We start from the raw sequence: 20,224 nt of genomic DNA, 5'->3' as shown, positions 1-20,224 counted from the left end.
TGTTGAACTGTAATCCCCAATGTTGGAGGTGAGGCTTGGGAGGAGGTGACTGGATCACAAGGGTGGTTTCTCATGGTTTAGGACCATCCCCCTTGGAGCTGTTCTTGCAATAATGAGATCTGGTTGTTTAAGTGTGTAGCACCTCCCACTTTGTCCTCTTGCTCCTACTCTGGCCATGTGACCAGTGTGCTTCCCCTCTGCTTCAGGCCATGAGTGTAAGTTTCCTGAGGCCTCCTCAGAAGCCGAGCAGATGCCAGTATCATGCTTCCTGTACAACCTGAAGAACCGTTAGCCAATTAAACCTCTTTTCTGCATAAATTACCCAGTCTCAGGTATTTATAGCATTGTGAGAACAGACTAATACAGTGATATATGTCCAAACACATATATTTTATAGCAGATAAGAACCTGTTTACTAGCCAGCATCATTAACTGTACAAATACATTTTGTAGCAATTGAGTCTATCTCCTCCCCAATCAAAACAGATTTTAGATTGCAATTTTAAAACACTAGCCAACTTAGATAAACCTGAAATTCTTTACAAGTACATTGTCTATGAGTTTCCAATGCTGCTATAATAAGCAACAGATTCTGTTAAAAACAGACTTACAGAGGCTTTCCATTTGTTGTATCAAATATTTCCTATAAAATATACCTTAGAATTATTATAATAGACTTTTGTTAATCATTTAACCTGTAATAAAAATATTTCTAATGACAATTTCCAAAAACTGTACATAAGGTAGCTCCACATTAAACTTAAAAATCTCTAATAAATGAAATTCAAGCAATAAAAGAACATAAATTTATGCTACCCTATTGGAAAAATGTATGAGAAACTTTACCTCAATTTTCTCAGGAAATGCTAATCTCTGGTCACAGACTTTCTTAGTACATTATTCTTATTTTTTTTAATACGAAGTACAATCAAACCAAAAACAAAAAAAAATCAAAGGTGCAAGTAAGAGAATAGCCAGATGACTGGATCTGCCTGCCAATTAATAAGCAAATACTTACCTGTAGGGGGAGTGGAAGAAACAACAGGGGGAGTTGGAGAAGTGAAGCCATCAGCAAGGGTCTGGGCACCCCCAGCAGCAGCGTCTGGGGCAGTGGAGGAAGGGACAGTAGCAGGAACAAGAGGGGCAGGGGCAGATGCAGAAGTAGCAGGAAGGGGAGGAGTGCCAGCAGAGCCAGCAGGGGCTGAGGGGAAAGAGGAGTAAGAGGCAGCATTAATGAGGCAATCATATGAGGCAGGATTAGAAAAGGTATTAGAGTATTTAATGTTAGATATTCAGTGCTTAACACTAACCAAAGAATAGAGTTGAAAAAAAGAATAAAACTTATGTTAAAGGATGTCTATATAAGCAGCAAATAATTCAAGACGCTCAGGGTAACGTACAGATTTTTTCAATTCATTAAAAACAAACATTCCTTTTTATTTGAAAGCACTACTCCAGAAGAAAAGTGTTCCCTTCATATTGTTATTTTTAGCATAACATTCCGTATATAGTATACAAAACTAACATAATACACTAAAAAGCAACAGTTTTCCATTTTGAATTAGACAAATCAGAAAATAGACATATTCCAGATATCAGGCAAAAAAAAAAGTTTTTTTAAAACACAAACCTTTACGATTTTTAAAAGGCATTATCTACTTGTTACTATAAGTAACTAAGTATGTAACATTCTATTAATGTATTTTGTGTCATGTTTTTAAAACTAAGTTTTAAGTGTGTATCTCCTCGAATCAAATAAGCAACTTTTCAGTTTCAGAGAAAAGAGGGTAGCATTTTCAGAGACTACTAAATTCCAATACGTCCACTAAATTTAACTGTCAAAACTACTTTTCATTATCTGCCCAATCTTCTGTTACTAATATGATTCTCACACTCAGTTCCCACTGTGTCCGAAGACTGCACTGTCATAACACTAGCTGGAATTAAACTTGTAACTCATAACAAAGTGTGATCTGAAACCTCAAAGCGGCAACTGAGCCACATCACCAAAGGCATAAAGAGAAGTGCAAACTGAGCAAACACTTACAAATCACTAGATTACAAATAACAAATATATAAAGACTTCCCAATATTTATGATTCCTAAAGAAAAAAAAAATTCTGATTATGAAGAAAGCCCACCATAATTAAATCACAAATTGAATCAAATTCAGAAAGGAAAAGTGAAGATGAGGCACCATGAATGTTTTACCTGGAAAGACACTGGGAGGAGATGGAGTAGGAACAGCAATAGGAACCCCCACACTACCACTTCCACTGTTCTCTCGACTGCTGCTCCGACTACTTGGGTGGCTCCCTCCACTACTCCCACTGCTGCTAAAGAAATAAGAGCCACCAAAACATGAGTATTTATAAACAGTAAGAGATCATCAGCACTTCCCAACATTTTCTGAGATGAATGTAGCTACAATAAAGGTAATTCAAAAGCGTTCCACTTCAAAAAAAAATTTCCTTGAGCTCCAAGTCAGTGACAGGTTAAAAAAAGTGTGTGTGTGTGTGTGTGTGTGTGTGTGTGTATTTTTCTTAATAAAGTTAAGGGAAAAACTGAGTTCAATAAGCTTGTTTTGACATTTTGAAAAAATTATCCAGAAATATAAGTGATAAATGTTGAGGTTTAACACATTAAAACAATATTGCCTTTTTATATTCCAGTTTAATGCCTATGTGAAGAAACTTCTTTTATAATAAAAACATTTTCCTAAACAGATTTGAGTAATTTTAATTCACAATCATACTTTGATGTACTATCCCATATTAAAATTTTATTATGTATAGTTTTTCATCTGTAAAGTTCCACCAAAAAACAACCTGACATTTCCCACATTTGGTCCATAATTTTTTTTCCAGATCAACTAAACTCTTAAAACTTGGAGAGAAGTCTGCACTTAGAGATGTCTGTTCTTTATCAACTTCCTGACTGCTCAAAGTTGCATCAGAACATGAGGAGAGAGAGGTGAAATCAGATGAGGTTTGGGAGAGGAGAGTGAGGAAAAGAACTTAGTGCTTGGAAAATGAGAGATTTACCTGAAGTAATCTGAACAGATTATGGTACTATGACCATCACATTTTGCACTGAGGTAGAGAAAATACCTGTAAGTTCGATTTCTTTGATTCACAGAAGCTGTCCTCACAGGGCTCTGCTGCGAGGGAGCCATATTACGGGTTGGGCTAGGTACGTAATCATTTGGTACCACTGGAGGACGCACTGGCTCCAGTGTGCGATAGGGGGAGTGCCGCCTACAAAAAGAAGAGCGTATGTATTGTATGATTAAGCAAGTTTCGGCACAATAAATTCAAAGAGTTGCCAGCAGTGAGATACAATTTGTAATCAGAGATAGGAAATGTGTTTTAACATAACCCAGCTACCAATTTCAGTCTTTACTAATGTATCACTTCTCTACCATTAGGGTTTTGGTGAATATTGTTATTTTTCAGTCTCCAACCTCATTTCCCTGTGCTAATGCAATTTTGTTCATTTATTCTCAAAGAACACAAAGGTTCTCTACCATTTAAGCCAATGTTTCCCAGACCCTACTCTCTTCTTAGAAGAGTTGGAATTCTTTTAGTATCATATTGAAGTCTCCCAACTGTACTTCATGAATGCACTAATTATTCTCCTCTCCCTTCTCTCCCTAACCAAAGATATTCAAAGACAGGAACCACAAATCTAGATTTCGGATCTATAACCCCCACACTGATGATCACTACTAGCCATAATAACTCATTTCCCTTTCTATATACCAAACACATAGAAATTAAAGTACATCTGTATACAAAAATACACACTTTAATCTCATCTTCCATTCTCACTTTCTCCCTCAACTTTCACCTTGATCTCTTTTCTCTTTCCTTCCTCAGAGTTCAACATTTACAAAGGTGGGGGGAAGCGAATGACCACCACAACAGCCTTTCTATATTATTTACTTTGAACTGTAAAATACAAATCAGACTGGATTTTATTAACACATATTTCCCACCTTTTCCCAAAATTTCCTCATAAGGAGGATGAAAAGAGGAAGAAAGGAAATATGACAGGAAACAGGATGCACATGGGGAAATTAGTGATTATTAAATTAGTTCTCATTTCTACTTAGGTTTCTAAACTCTTTATGATAAACAGTCAATTGACATATTTTAGATGAGATCTTGGTCACTAAAAGAATAAGAACTGATCAAGATGTGAAAATTAAAAAGTTTTCCTGAAATGATGTTGCTCTAATGACTTAATGTATGGATCCCAGAGTTCCTTTAACTATTGCTCTCCTGGGGCACTCAAGTTATGGATCACTGATTTTGGATGAAATCACTTTGCAATTTACTCTACTACCCTTCAAAGTCTCCTTACATAAGTATATACATTCGTAATTAAAAATAAAATAAGGGACACTGGATGAAATCTTGGGTCAAAAGAGGAAAACGTAATGTCAGGACTTTGGATTTAAAATACTAAAAGGAAGTTCCAGCATCTCTTAAATTATAATGCAATTATTAAAAAATAAAATGGGAAACATTAATTTCTCCAACATCTAATTTTCAGACAATTTTTCCTAGGCAATAAAAATGTTTTGTTGTGGCCGGGTGCAGTGGCTCACGCCTGTAATCCCAGCACTTTGGGAGGCCGGGGTGGGCAGAGCACCTGAGCTCAGGAGTTTGAGACCAGCCTGGCCAACACGGTGAAACCCCATCTGTACTAAAAATACAAAAATTAGCTGGGAATGGTGGCATGCACCTGTAATCGCAGCTACTCAGTAGGCTGAGGCAGGAGAATCGCCCGGAGGCAAGAGAATTGCCTGGGCACAGGAGGCAGAGGTTGTAGTGAGTCAACATTGTACCACCGCACTCCAGTGAGACTGTCTCAAAAAAAATAACAAGTTCTGTTGCATCCAAGTAAAAATTCTTTGATAATTGAGAACTACAGAGTGAAGGCAATGACAAAAAGAAGATTTTTCTTTAAAAAAGCAAAGGAACAAAATGTGGTGACAAGGCAAAGACTATGTGGAAAAATAGGTTATAGCCATCAACTAGCAGAGTGGGTCTCAGCAACTGTGGTCCCCAAGGATCCTGCAGAACCATTGCTAATATACAAGGAAAACAAACACTGGTATAGGAGCAAATCTTCAAAACTTGAGAACACAAAGTTTCACTTTTCTAGGGACTTTCTAGGGACTAAGTAACTTATCTTACTAACAATTTTGATTTAAAACCCAACAAAATCCATAAGGCACTACACATGATACAAATGTAAATGCTTCCATAGGAAAATAAAAACAGAGTTCCTCTTCATCTCTCTACCCCCACCCCTGGCAATATTATACACTACTATGCCATCTACATTCTACCTTGAAGTTTAAATCTTACTTGATCCACTAGATTTTCTCTCTCTCTAAGCAGAATTATTTTGTCTACCCCTAATAGAGTCATCCTATTCCTGGTTGGAATTTATTTTTATTCTTTGGTCTCCTACTGTCCTATTATCCCTCTTTCAGCACTATCCTCCACTGTATCTCAAATCAGTTTGTCCTATCGTGATTCACAGTGCTTGACTGGGTTTTGGTTTTTGGAAGGTTTGTGGTTGTTTTTTTTGTTGTTGTTGTTGTTGCTGCTGCTGCTGCTGCTGGTGGTGGTGGTGGTGGTAGTGATGGTGGTGGTGGTAGTGGTGAGGGAGCCAAAAACAAGACTGTCAATTAAAAACTTGTTTAGCATATATAATAAAGCCAATGGTTGTCAAAACATTTTGTCTTTGTCTTATACATTTTTTAAAATCCAATTTGTGGTACAGTGACCCTGAAAAGTTGATAGAGGACAAATATTACCCCCCCTTTTACAGATGAAAAAACTGAATTCTCGGCAGCTGACTATGCAGGAACTATAAAGTTACAGCACAGCTGAAACAGAATTTTAATCATCTGGCTTCTGGGCTATACTATGCCAACCTAATCATAAATCTCAATCACAATAAGCCAAGTTTATAATACGATGCTCTAGAAGAAAAAAGTCAAGCTTTTCCATTAATTGGTCATTTTTGCCAAATGTCAAATCTAGAGCCCAACTCTGTAGGACTAAAATAAAGCTCCATATTCTTCTTTTTTTTTTTATTTTTTTGAGACAGGGTCTCACTCTGCCACCGAGGCTGCAGCACAGTGGTATGATCACAGCTCACTGCAGCCTCAACCTCCTGGGCTCCAGTGATCCTCCTGTCTCAGCCTCGCGAGTAGCTGGGGCTACAGGTGCATGCACCACCATACCCAGCTTATTTTTGTATTTTTCGTAGAGACAGGGTTTCACCATGTTGCCCATGCCGGTCTTAAACTCCTGGGCTCAAGTGATCTGCTCACTTCCGTCTCTCAAAGTGTCTGGATTACAGGCATGAGCCACCACACCTGGCCTAAAGCTCAATATTCTTGTAGGTTTTACAGAATTTTATAATCTACACAGCTTAAAATGCATAGTTGGAGTTAAACTGTAATATAAAAGACTATATAAATTTTCTGAAAGAAAAGGAATTAAAATTAGACTGCAATTTACAATAAATCATGAACTTGGGCTAGGATTTTACCTCAAATTTTAAATTCACTAGAAAAACAATTTCTAAACGAATCTTTTTGAACTATAAAAATGTGTTTCCCAAGAGAAGAGAAAGTTATATATACAAACAATAATCCTACAAAGAAAATGTTCTCTCTTCAAATACTCAAAAAATAATTTAAATATATGTTGTGCTTCCTTTTTAAACAATACTACATGAAATGGTTTTCAATTACTACTTAGTTATATACTCACCCAAGTGTCCCCTTCCCTGACATGGGGGGACTAGGGGGCTTCTGAGTTGGAGGTGTGGTACGCGGCAGCCCACCCATCTTCATGTTCTGGGTACTCACCTAAAAAATTTTAAGGAAAACTCAAACTTGTATGCAGTGAAATAAAGTGGCACTTTTGGGAAATAATGCTACACTACGTAACAAAGGAGGGGAAGGTTTAAATACAGGGAAAATATTAGAGGCCATGCATTTCATATGCAATTTCTACTCTACTATTATTCTACAGTTGTACTCAAAGGACTCTTCCTAACGTGAGATTTTCAAATCATTATAAACTTGTACGCAAAGACTTTATTTGCCATTAGGCCATCACACCAACAGATCACTGGTTAGACTATTTGATATTACATTCAATTAAAATTAAATAGAATAACTACAAAATTTTAGTTTTAATAAAGAGTAACTCAATCAAAAACAATAATGCTTTTAAGCAATTCCTTATTTTTAAAGATAACTTTCTTTTCTTTTTCTTTTGAGACGGAGTCTCACTCTGTCACCCAGGTTGGAGTGCAGTGGCATACCTTGGCTCACTGCAACCTCTGCCTCCCAGGTTCAAGCAATTCTCCTGCCTCAGCCTCCCAAGTAGCTGGGACTACAGGTGCAAGGCACAACACCTGGCTAATTTCTTGTATTTTAGTAGAGACGGGGTTTCCCCATGTTGCCCAGGCTGATCTCAAACTCTTGAGCTCAGGGAATTTGCCAGCCTCGGCCTCCCAAAGTGCTAGGATTACAGGCGTGAGCCACCGCACCTGGCCAGTAACTTTCTTTAGATAGCAAGCTTATAAGGAAAATATATTTCCCAAATAAAAATATGCAACTATGCATATGATCCATTGTAACTAGAGAATATAAAGATAAATCATATCATATACACAGAAAAATTTAGTTTTTTAAATTGTGGGCCAGTCTTATAAGTCAGATTTAGTTAGTATCTTCTTATGAGGGAATCACCTACCTGAAAACTGCTAGAAGTTCAAGCCAGGTTCCTAAACATCTGAACCAGAAAGTTAAGGCTGAAGTATCCCATTCAACTGGGAGCAGCACAAGGGCCACAGGCAATATCCTAGTTCCAATGGAAATTGAACCCACTCAGGCCCAAACTGAAGGTGAATTCAGGCATGAGAAAGATGTAACATAGCCCTAAGTCAGAGCTGGACCGTAACTCCACTCACTATTCTATCTCCAACTGAAAATGCAAGTGTGGGAAAGATGGGTAATCTGGGAATAATGGAGGTCACCAAAGGAGTATATCAGCACTTACACAGAAAGCCCTGGCTATCTCAAAAAGCTAAGAAAAGTCACTCTCAAGTGTAGTTCAAATGCAGTCTCAAGAGACTACCAATGGGTTAGTGTTCACCACACAAGTTCATATCTGATCCTATTTTAAGACCCTAATATTCAAATAATATTTGAATTGCCATCTTCAAAATATATTTTTAAAAAGGACCTCAACTTTTCTAAAAATAATGTGGCTAGAGTAGTCAAATTATACTTCCTAAATAAAATTGCAAGACATTATACCATTGAAACCAGAATACATTCATAACTGTAATTTCAGAATATAAATTTTCAGAAAGCAAATCATAATTGTATACAGAAAAGTGAGGCTATCAAAACCAACCCTGGCTTAAGGGGAATTTTTTAAAATCCTAAAATAATACTTGTTATTTGAATAGGCAAGAAATACTATCTCAAGAAACAAATTCTTCAAATGAATAGCCCAGTGAACAAGTTGCGTGTGATGTTAAAACAATCTTTAATGACAAATGATACCTTTGAAATGTCAATATTTTAAAGTGAAGCATTTATCTGTAATCCTTTTGTTGTTGCTTTTAAACAATAAAAACAAACATTATCAGGTAAGAGTAAAGATTAACTTATCCTTGCTCTCCCTCTCATTAATAAGCAGAGGGTATACTACTCGTATCTTAAAATGAAAATGCCAAAAAGTTTTTTTAAAAAAAATCAATCCACATTTGGGGAAAATTTTAGGAGCCATATAACAAATAATGAATAGCTTTTAAAACTGCATATCTTAATTTCTGAAACCAGAAGATTTTTTTAAAGTAGTAACCAAAGTCCTTTAAGCTCAACCTTAAAAAACATAAAACCCAAAGTTACTTTAAGTGATGAGGGAGAAGTGAACCAAACACTAAAACTACATCAATCTGCTAGAAACAGGAAGGAAAAGGAGCAGGAATTTAAGAGAGAATTTTATTCTATACATGGGATAGCTAAAATATTTGAAAAGAGCTTTCCAACTTCTATTTGTTTTAGGTTTTGGTAAGCAAGATGTTTTTGTTTAAATTGCAGTATCTTCTGTAAGTCTTTAGACCTACCCCCCCACCAAAAAAAAAAACCAGCATAAAATAAACAATCTATATATTAAAATCTGGTGGACACTTCTTTTTTTTTTTTTTTTTTTTTTTTTTTTGAGACTGAGTCTCGCTCTGTCGCCCAGGCTGGAGTGCAATGGCATGATCTTGGCTCACTACAACCTCCACCTCCCGGGTTCAAGCCATTCTCCTGCCTCAGCCTCCCGAGTAGCTGGGACTACAGGCACGCCACCACGCCCAGCTAATTTTTTATTTTTAGTAGAGACGGGGTTTGGCCAGGCTGGTCTCAAACTCTTGACCTCAGGTCTCCCAAAGTGCTGGGATTACAGGCGTGAGCCACCACGCCCGGCCGACATTTCTATTAGTATAACTTGGTACATTTTATGATCTGTAGAATCATCAAATGACTGCATTTATTTGGTTAATGGGATTGGATGACTAACCTAAGTCACTTAAGAAACAGGAATCTCTGTAGAATGTTCAAACAATCTAATTTTATACCTCACTAATATTTCATTACCTTTCTATTAAAAGAGTTTTTCAATATTTCCTCAAGGCAGCTTTTCCCTTGTGAAAAATGTTTCTACATTAAGTAAAACAATAAACATGCTATGCAGAATATAAATACTGCCTTCAAATTTGAAGAAAAGGAAGAACATAAATCAATGCCAAACAAAATAATTTTTATAATAGGTAAAATCTATATTATAATTAAAGTTAAACTATATTTCAGAACTAAAATAATCTGGTACAAATAAAAATATATTTACTAGACAGCCATCATGATTGATCCTAAAAAAACTATTTTGAGGGAAGTATTTAAGAGATAAAACATTTCCTGACAAGTAGCAAAACAGATGAGATCTCTATGTGCTGATGGAGAGGAACTTAACAAGAGCAAGAGCGAGAGAGCGAGAGCGAGAGCGAGAGAGAGAGAGAACATATACCATAAACTCAAGACAAGGAAAACAAAGCAATACTGCAGCCACTTCATAATAGCAATTTCACTTGAAATATTTTTTAAAGTTATAAACACAGCAGAACTATCATCAGGCACATAATAACAGTTTAGGGAATTATGATACCAATGATAATTTCGTTATGTATTTTTTTTATTCCATAAAATGAAGAGTCCTCAAGAGCTATGTGAAGCAGGTATTAGGTACAAGAAAGAAAAGTTGGAAAAGTTCCCACTTTTTCCCTACCAGAGAGAAACCTCCAAAACAGAAGAAATATTTCATTTAGGTGATGAAGGTTAATGCATGGCCACAGCTCAAACACTTTCCCACTGGGTTATGATGAAGGAATGCAAATACCACCAGAGGTAGAAGCAGTTCCTTTATGACTAGGCCTTGGAGATCACTACAACTGGCACCATCCATTAAGCCAATTATTGTGACTTAATGCCTTTTGTTTGTTTTTTTTTTGAGACAGAGTCTCGTTCTGTCGCCCAGGCTGGAGTGCAGTGGCCGGATCTCAGCTCACTGCAAGCTCCGCCTCCCGGGTTTACGCCATTCTCCGGCCTCAGCCTCCTAAGTAGCTGGGACTACAGGTGCCCGCCACCTCGCCCGGCTAGGTTTTTTTTTGTATTTTTTAGTAGAGACAGGGTTTCACCGGGTTAGCCAGGATGGTCTCGATCTCCTGACCTCATGCTCCGCCCATCTTGGCCTCCCAAAGTGTGCTGGGATTACAGGCTTGAGCCACCATGCCTGGCCTGACTTAATACTTTTTCTACAATGCTCCTACGTATCCTGCTCTACCTTCTTTGGTACATTCAATACCTCCTTGAATACTGATATAATATTCATTATAAATATCATGTCTGGACAGCCAAGTATCTCTAATTCATAGAAGACATCACCTCTGCTATGAAATCTCCCAATAACAGACGACCTACTGCAACAGAACAGTGGCAGACGCATCCTAAAATGTTACATGTCGTATACCCCTCATCTATTCATCTCCTACCAGACCTCTAGGTACAAGAGTAAAGGCATGTGGGGAAAAAAAGGAGACAAAATGGTCTATAAAATGATTTCTCTGCTTTAAAGGTATTTTGAAATAAATAAGACTCACATGCTTAAAATAAAAAGCAATGTCTGACTGGGCATGGTGGCTCATGCCTGTAATCCCAGCACTTTGGGAGGCCAAGGAGGGCAGATCACCTGAGGTCAGGAGTTCACAGACCAGCCTGGCCAACATGGCAAAACCCTGTCTCTACTAAAAGTACAAAAATTGGCCGGGCGTGGTGGCAGGTACCTGTAATCCCAGCTGCTCAGAAGGCTGAGGCAGGGAGAATCACTTGAACCCGGGAGATGGGGGTTGCAGTGAGCCATAGCACCACTGCACTCCAGCCTGGGTGACAGAGTGAGACTCCATCTCAAAAAAAAAAAGAAAAAAGAAATGTCTACAGATTCTATAGAAATTAAAAAAAAAAAAAAAAAAAAAAAAAGACATATCAATGTGAGAAGAAAAATCCTGAGCTAGTTTTTCTCTATGAAACCTTCCCTAACAATTTCTTCAACTTGTTAAGTTTTAAAAGAACAGGATTCCAGACTGGGCAACACAGCAAGACCATGTCTCTTTAAAAAAAAAAAAAAAAAAAAACCTCCAGGAGGGGCTGTAGTCCCGCTACTTGAGAGGCTAAGGCAGGAGGATCACTTGAGCCCAAGGATACAGCGAGCTACCATGCCACGACACTCTAGCCTGAGCAACAGAGCAAGACCCTATCTCTTTAAAAAAAAGAAAAGAGAGGCCGGGCGTGGTGGCTCACGCCTATAATCCCAGCACTTTGGGAGGCCGAGGTGGGCGGATCACAAGGTCAGGAGATCGAGACCATGGTGAAACCCCGTCTCTACTAAAAATAGAAAAAATTAGCCGGGCGCAGGGGCGGGCGCCTGTAGTCCCAGCTACTCGGGAGGCTGAGGCAGGAGAATGGCGTGAACCCGGGAGGCGGAGCTTGCAGTGAGCCGAGATTGCGCCACTGCACTCCAGCCTGGGCGACAGAGCGAGACTCCGTCTCAAAAAAAAAAAAAAAAAAAAGAAAAGAGAATTTAAATATACAAATAGAAGAGGGGAAGTGTATGTAGGTTGTGTCTGTATGTGAAATAGTGAGGATGGGAAAAAGCTGAGGTCAGTCACCTCTAGGCCTTCATTCTCTGTCCAGTTTTGTTTCCCATTATAGTCCCATGTAGTACATAATTCTCTGGCTTTCTAGAGACCTCTATCCCTCTCTTCAGAGGATGTATGTTCCTATTTCAATTCCTAAGGGACATCAGGAAAAGGACGAGAAGATCCTCTGAGGAAAATCAAAGTTGAAACCAGGAATTAGAGTATAAATTCAGGACAGAGGTTAAGATTTTTAGTAAAAGGGTTAAAAGACAAAAAAGCCTATCAAGTCGAGAGTCCAATAATAAAACACAGAGAATAAGGGAACATAAGATTAGGAGTAAGAGGAAAGAGAAACAGGTAAAGAAAACAAGAGAAATAAAGATGGACAAACTCCTGCCTGATTTTGAAAACAGATTCTAACAACTGGCTTTTGTCAAAACAGAATTGATGGCTTAAGGTTGGAACTTATAGGCAAAACAGATGGGTCTCTTGAAGGTTGAGCTTTTCTTCCAGATGCTGTATCGGATAAATTTTTAAGAGTGCACCTTCGGCCGGGCGCGGTGGCTCACGCCTGTAATCCCAGCACTTTGGGAGGCCGAGGCGGGCGGATCACGAGGTCAGGAGATCGAGACCATCCTGGCTAACACGGTGAAACCCCGTCTCTACTAAAAATACAAAAAACTAGCCAGGCGAGGCGGCGGGCGCCTGTAGTCCCAGCTACTCGGGAGGCTGAGGCAGGAAAATGGTGTGAACCCGGGAGGCGGAGCTTGCAGTGAGCCGAGATTGCGCCATTGCACTCCAGCCTGGGCGACTAAGCGAGACTCTGTCTCAAAAAAAAAAAAAAAAAAAAAAAAAGAGTGCACCTTCAACTGTACCTGAAAGCTAGAAATATAAGGGGAATTTATCATATTTCTGTAAGGAATGACAAATACTTGCTAAAAATAGTACTCAAGTGAAAACAGACCATTTTTTAAACATGGGGCTAAATGATGGATCTTCAAGATACTAAGCAAAATTTTTAAAACTATTATATTCTTAATTTGCTGGCTGTAAAACCCTTAAGCCCTGCTCATCAATTATTAAGAATCTGAGCTGGGCACAGTAGCTCACGCCTGTAATCCCAGCACTTTGGAAGGCCGAGGCGGATGGATCACAAGGTCGGGAGTTTGAGATCAACCTGGCCGATATGGTGAAACCCTGTCTCTAGTAAAAGTACAAAAATTAGCCAGGCGTGGCAGCGGGCACCCATAATCCCAGCTACTAGGGAGGCTGAGGCAGGAGAATCACTTGAACCCGGGAGGCAGAGGTTGCAGTGAGCCAAGATCGCACCACTGCACTCCAGCCTGGGCGACAGAGCAACACTCCATCTCAAAAAAAAAGAAAAAAAAAAAAAGAATCTGCTTGGGCGATGTTCAACTGAAATAATACGTTAAGAAACATAAGTTTTTATTACTTTTGATTAAACTAATACGCTTATTTTAAAAATACTTAAGTTTAGCTTCATTAGTGACAATTTTAATGTTTTCAACACAAAAATTCATTACAAACACATCATACTGACCTCAGTAACAGGGTCTTAAAATTCTTTTTACTACTAAAAGAGTACTGGCCAGGCATGGTGGCTCACAATTGGGAGGCTGAGGTGAGAGGATGGCTTGACCACAGTTCGAGACCAGGCAGGCCAACACAGTGAGACCCCACCACTACAAAAAATTTTTTAAAAAATAGCCAGGCATGGTGGTGCACGCATGTACTACCAACTACTCAGGAAGCTGAGGCAGGAGAACCACTTGTGTCGGGGCAGTCAAGGCTACAGCAAGTCGTGATCACACCAGTGCACTCCAGCCTGGGGAACAGAGAGAGACCCTGTTTCCAAAGAAAAAAAATAGGGAATAGGAACCAGTTCAAGGTACATTCCACTTTTATATGGCCTTAGGTATATATGAAAACACCTCCAATATGGCATTCTATCCACTGACTTTGTACGTCCTTTGTTATAAAACTATTACCATACTGTTTTTGGTTTGTTTTTTTTTTTTTTTTGAGACAGAGTCTCACTCTGTCGCCCAGGCTGGAGTGCAGTGGCACGATCTCGGCTCACTGCAAGCTCCACCTCCCGGGTTCACGTCATTCTCCTGCCTCAGCCTCCCGAGTAGGTGGGACTACAGGCGCCCACCACCTCACCCGGCTAATTTTTTGTACTTTTAGTAGGCACGGAGTTTCACTGTGTTAGTTAGAATGGTCTCGATCTCCTGACCTCGTGATCTGCCCACCTCAGCCTCCCAAAGTGCTGGGATTACAGGTGTGAGCCACCACGCCCAGCCTATTACCATACTGTTTTTAAAAACCTTATGAACTCTTAAATTTGTAACTTGACTGAAGAAAAACAAAAACAGTTAATCCAAATTTCAGATGACAAGAACCATTAAGCATCAAACATGCTGTATAAAATAGTAAAAGTTAAACTCTTAAACAAGGAGGTCTCTTCTGAGTCAAATCCCACACGTCTGGTCCTAAAGTATGATGACTTTCTCTAGAGTCTGTCTGAAAAGTATAAAAAGTATGACAGCAATGGGAGCAACAAAGACAGAGCTCAAAAAGTGCTCAGGAAGAGATAAAGAGAAGTAGAAAGAAAAAAGACTAGGTCTTAAACAGGCTTTAAATTTTAAGCACATTTTAAAGCAACATTTAATCAGCTATCCTGATTAAAATGAGGATAAAGAATCTATAATGCTATTGCCCATCAGGAGACTTCTAAGATACTTGCAAGAATCCACAGGCTCCAAAAAGCTCAGGGATCTTATCTAAGTGTGATTCTTCATTAGATCTTTCTAGGAGACTCTCAGTTTGGCCTATCTCTCACAATGGAAACAGATCCTGATGCAGGAACATCAAGAAGGAATCACAGTGGGGTTTACAGAAAACAAGCATAAGGCAGTGGCTTGGACAAGCTAAACTTTTAAGGGTAAAGAATTTGTTTGTTTCCGTATTTTTTCTTCAGTTAAACTTTCCGTGTACTTCTATCACTTTGGAGGTTAACACATCAATGGTCAAAATTTGAATACAGACTTTAGGGTAAAAGGACCAAAGCAGCCACAGTCTGCTTTTGGTCTAGTTCACTGCAACCCACCTATTTTAAGCAAAAGGAATTTCTTCACAATTCCACATCTTACTCACCATGACTGAGGATTTGGAACCAACAATCCAATCAACAATACAGGAGTCCATATGCTTGGGCTCTTCCAATCATATCTACCTACCATGGGCAGGTGAAAGTTGTGTGGCCATAGTTAGTACTAGTTAATGATTCAAAGCTCAGTCATCTTGTCATCACTTTCTACACTGAAGATATGGCAAATAATGGGTGTTAGATGGGAGGAATATATATTTGAAAATAAACTATGAAACTCACCTACAAAAAAAAATCAAAGAAGAAATGCATGCTAAGTTTGGTATATAATTGTAGTAACCTTCTATTTTAGGCAGGCTTCTTGAATATAGTTGAATTTCTTTTACCACGAATCCTCCAAAATACCAAAACATTATTGAAACGAATCATAACAGGAAATATCTCTAATTCTTAATTGATATTCTGTTAAATATTGTCATAGGCTTTTGATGTTTTGTATATAATTATATTCACCTTTAAAAACTTTTAAAGTTTATATTGAAATATATTCTTTATTCAGCTATTTGGCAAAAAGAGTAATTTTTCCACAAAAATATGATACTGCAACTTAAAAAAAAACCCTGTGCCACTGAATATTTTCTGCTTCTCAATTTCTTTATACTGATTAAAAGATAATGACATATTGTCCATAAGGTATATCAGAAAGCGTACCATTTATAGAATAAAAAGGCTATTACACAGGGGGAGGGTAAAATAAAGCACATTAATTGGCCCTCCAATTCACAACAAAGTCTCTATATTTATAAAAATCCAGCTAATTATATTTCATAACATTTTTATGATAGGGTACCTCACGTTTCAGTTTCACAAAATATATTAACATTACAAAATAACCATTCATTCAACAAATATTTACTAAGCACCTAATGTGTGTGTCAGGTACTGTTCTAGGCACAAAGGATAGAGCAGTGAACAAAACAGACAAAAATATCTGCCCGCAAGGAACATGAAGACACACCACAAAGTTGCATGACAAAAAGTAAAACAAAAAGGAGGAATTATTTATTGGGTTTTAAAAGGCCAAGTGTTAACTATCTCTTTAACTCCCCATATGTAATATTCTACATAAGAACAAAGAATGGAAATCCAGCCCTGGAATCTCTTACCTTAAATCTAAGCAACCACTTAATGCATAAATGGAGCAAATAAAAGAGGTAAGGAAAAAAAGCATTGAAAGGTTAGTTGAAACTTCAGGATGTGAAGAGAAAGGAAAAAAAGAAAAAACAAGTTAAGCATTCAGCATTAACAAAATAATGTTTCAGTAGATCATAGAAAGAGTGGTTAAAGCAGAATGTGTCATGAACAGAAGTTTCTTTGATGAATTTAAGACATTGTTTTATTCAAAAATTTAATTTTATTAAAGATTTCTTCAAATTAATGACCCTTAAACACGGAAAGTCAAAAAATGAAGGGGCTAGAATCCTAAAAGAAAAACATTTTACTTTGAGAATTATAAGAATGGGGGATGTAAACATATGAATTATATATATAAAAAAAATCAGATTACTTTTTTCTTACATAATTGGGCAAACAGAAATATCACACTTTATATTCTAAGTATCTTTTTGGCATTAGATTCTGGCAGTATTCTAAAATATTCCATTAGCAGTTGTTAGCCTTGAATAAATTTTCCCAAGTTAGAATAAATTTCAGTTATTAACTAACCATCCAATTACACATCTTATTTTAACATGCTCTTATTAGTAATCTAAATGCATGTAGGTATTGGCTATAAAATTAAATATTGGGCAGGCACAATGTAATCCTGTACACCTGTAATCCCAACATTTTGGGAGACCAAGATGGGAAGATCACTTGAGGACGGGAGTTCATGACCATCCTGGACAACACAGACAGGCCCTGTCACTACAAACAAAAAATTTAGCTCAGCACAGTGGCATGTGCCTGTAGTCCCAGGGAAGCTGACACGGGAAGATCATCTGAGCCCAGGAGTTCAAGGTTGGAGTAAGCTATGATTGTGCCACTGCACTCCAACCTAGGTGACAGAGTGAGACCTTGTCTCAGAAAAGTTAAATTAAATACCATATTCCAGATAATAGTGCTTGATCAAAACTCTGAAGAGAGATTTTAAAAATAAATTTACAGTGTATATTTTCTTTTTACCTAGATCTACATTAAATTTAGATTTAACTGATTTCCATCCATAACAGTGTGTGTTTTTTAAGTATGCTTATATTAGAAAAAAAATCAACTACATGAACTGTACAGTATCATTATAAGCATGTACGTATGTATATTTATTTACTCATATCTGATAAGTCACTGTCTTTCAAACTACTGATCAGATGTAAGTTGATACTCAGCTAAAGCTCTGAATCATTAGGTTCAAATACCAATTTAAATGAAATTTCCATGTTTTAGGCACCCAAATACATCTTAAAAGACAGTCAAAATATGTAATAGCTATACACTCAAAAGCAGTGGCAATATTAATTCACCTAACACTATTTTTGCCCAAGATGTTGGGATAAAATTATTTTAGAAAAATTCAAACTACATGTTTATTAATATATGTTGTTTTTGAAAACTAATGCCAAAAGTCTGCTGATAAGGTAAACACTTTCATAATAACATGATGAATGATTTTTTAATCAGCCATATTAAATTAAAATGGGAAAGATTACACTACACTTATTTACTCAAACCATAGGAGGTATTATCATCACTAAGCAAATACAATTCATTCAAAGATGATTGTTTAAAACTTGAGAATACAGCACTAAGAAAAAGCAAAAAGGGTAAAACAGTTATAGTAGCAAGGAATCTTCACGACAACTGGGCCAAGACTTTGTCCTCTAGGAAGGAAAGATAGATAAAAAGCTTAATTTTCTCAAGAGTTAGTTTCATTATGGGTTACTACTTTTAAAAGCTTGAAAAAAATTATACCTACCTTCACTCCATGTCCAATATCATCTAGAATTGTATAGTCAATAGGTTTTCTAATATAACGAACTGGTCGTTCAAGGTTGGCTGGAGCAATAATCTTATGCGTCCTTGAAGTGTTTTTATTGGTAGTCAAAATACCAATTTCTCTTCTTGCAACTTTCTCTTTATGAATATCAACTGTCTGCAAAATATAAAGTAAAAAACACAAAAATGTACAGTTCTAATATCCACAAAAATCAAAATATATATGCCTAGAGATTTAATATTGCTACTCATATTCTAAACTATGCTTGCTAAATTTTATTCTTCTGGACTACTGACTTCCTCCATTTTCAGGTTAAAGCAAGGGCTGGTAAACCATGGCCAAATCTGGTCCATCACCTGATTTTTACAGCCCACAAGCTAAGAGTAGTGTTAACATTTTTTAATGTTTGGATAAAAGAACAACAACAACAAAAACCCTTCACGTGAAAATTATATAAAATTCAAATTTCCTTTTCCATAAGTAAAGTTTTATTGGAATACAACCATGCTGCTTACTTGCTTATTTGTCTAGACTTTACACTGTAATGGCAGAGATGAGCCACAACAGAGACGGCATGGCCCACAAAAACTGAAGTATATATTAGCTGGCTCCCTTACAGAAAAGGTTTGCCAACCCCTGGGTTAAAGCACGCTAACTTTGTCCTCTCCATTAAGATTCAGACTAATATAGTGATTAAGAAAGCCCCTGAAATTAATCTAGTTACATTTTTAATGACCTATAATTTCTATTCATGTTTAAACATCTTTTTTTTTTTTTTTTTTTTTTGAGACGGAGTCTCGCTCTGTCGCCCAGGCTGGAGTGCAGTGGCCGGATCTCAGCTCACTGCAAGCTCCACCTCCCGGGTTTACACCATTCTCCTGCCTCAGCCTCTGGAGTAGCTGGGACTACAGGCGCCCGCCACCACGCCCGGCTAGTTTTTTGTATTTTTTAGTAGAGACGGGGTTTCACCGTGTTAGCCAGGATGGTCTCGATCTCCTGACCTCGTGATCCGCCCGTCTCGGCCTCCCAAAGTGCTGGGATTACAGGCTTGAGCCACCACGCCCGGCCTAAACATCTTTTTATTTAAAAGGAAAGAGGGCTGAAATATAATGTTAAAAATAAAGCCAGGCACAGTGGCTCAGGCTTGTAATCCAAGTACTTTGGGAGGCCAAGGTGGGCAGATTGCTTGACCCCAGGAGTTCATGACCAGCCTGGGCAACATGGCGAAATCCCGTCTCTACAAAAAGCAGCTGGGTATGATGGCACGTGCCTGTAATCCCAGCTATTTGAGAGGCTGAAGTGAGAGAATCGCTTGAGTCCAGGAGGTCAAAGTTGCAGTGAGCCATGACTGCACCACTGCACTCTAGCCTGGATGACAGAGCAAGACCCTGTCTCAAAAAACAAAACAGCCATTTTTTGACCCCAAAAGACCAAGTTGCTTGGGCAAAGTTGCTTATATTTTTATCATGACAAAACGCCTGTAAAATATTTCATTAATTTATTTATATTTATTAAATGCTCCATAGGACATAAGAGTAAGAATGTATTGTAATTACAATCTTCTATTTGCTAACAGAGGGTGAATTTCTCCACATACACAGGTAGTTAGTACACTAAAGCAAAATTTTTTTAAACTGCAAGCTGCAATTTAGTGGTATGTAAGCAGCAATTATTTCAAACCAAATAGAACAGAAACATCAGACTGCATGTACACACAGTAAGGTAAAAGCACTGTTTCTTGAAAAGTCTTTTTATTACGTATATAAATAGATACGTGAATTATGTGCTGAATAAAATGTAAAAAAAATTTTTTCCTG

General features: G+C 37.7%; 1 protein-coding gene across 50 annotated transcripts in view; it reads right to left on the bottom strand.

Annotated features, from left to right (window-relative positions):
* ABI2 (abl interactor 2) overlaps nt 1-20,224 on the bottom strand; it is a 109,318-nt gene that overhangs the window by 38,265 nt on the left and 50,829 nt on the right. For 8 of the 50 annotated variants that reach the window (XM_074009833.1, XM_074009834.1, XM_045367549.3 and 5 more), the window contains 6 exons: nt 18,387-18,563; nt 16,582-16,599; nt 6,801-6,898; nt 3,111-3,257; nt 2,212-2,336; nt 1,019-1,201 (listed from right to left, as the gene is read on the bottom strand). In XM_074009833.1, coding sequence (XP_073865934.1) covers nt 1,019-1,201; nt 2,212-2,336; nt 3,111-3,257; nt 6,801-6,883 — 538 coding nt within the window. In that variant the 5' untranslated portion in view covers nt 6,884-6,898; nt 16,582-16,599; nt 18,387-18,563. Of the gene's footprint in view, nt 1-1,018; nt 1,202-2,211; nt 2,337-3,110; nt 3,258-6,800; nt 6,901-16,581; nt 16,600-18,386; nt 18,564-20,224 lie in introns of those variants that run through there. The other 42 variants (XM_045367524.3, XM_015432609.4, XM_045367535.3 and 39 more) reach the window with 16 other exon arrangements.

Source organism: Macaca fascicularis, chromosome 12, assembly GCF_037993035.2.
Source record: "Macaca fascicularis isolate 582-1 chromosome 12, T2T-MFA8v1.1".
Lineage (NCBI taxonomy): Eukaryota > Metazoa > Chordata > Mammalia > Primates > Cercopithecidae > Macaca > Macaca fascicularis.
This window is presented reverse-complemented; position numbering and strand designations above follow the sequence as displayed.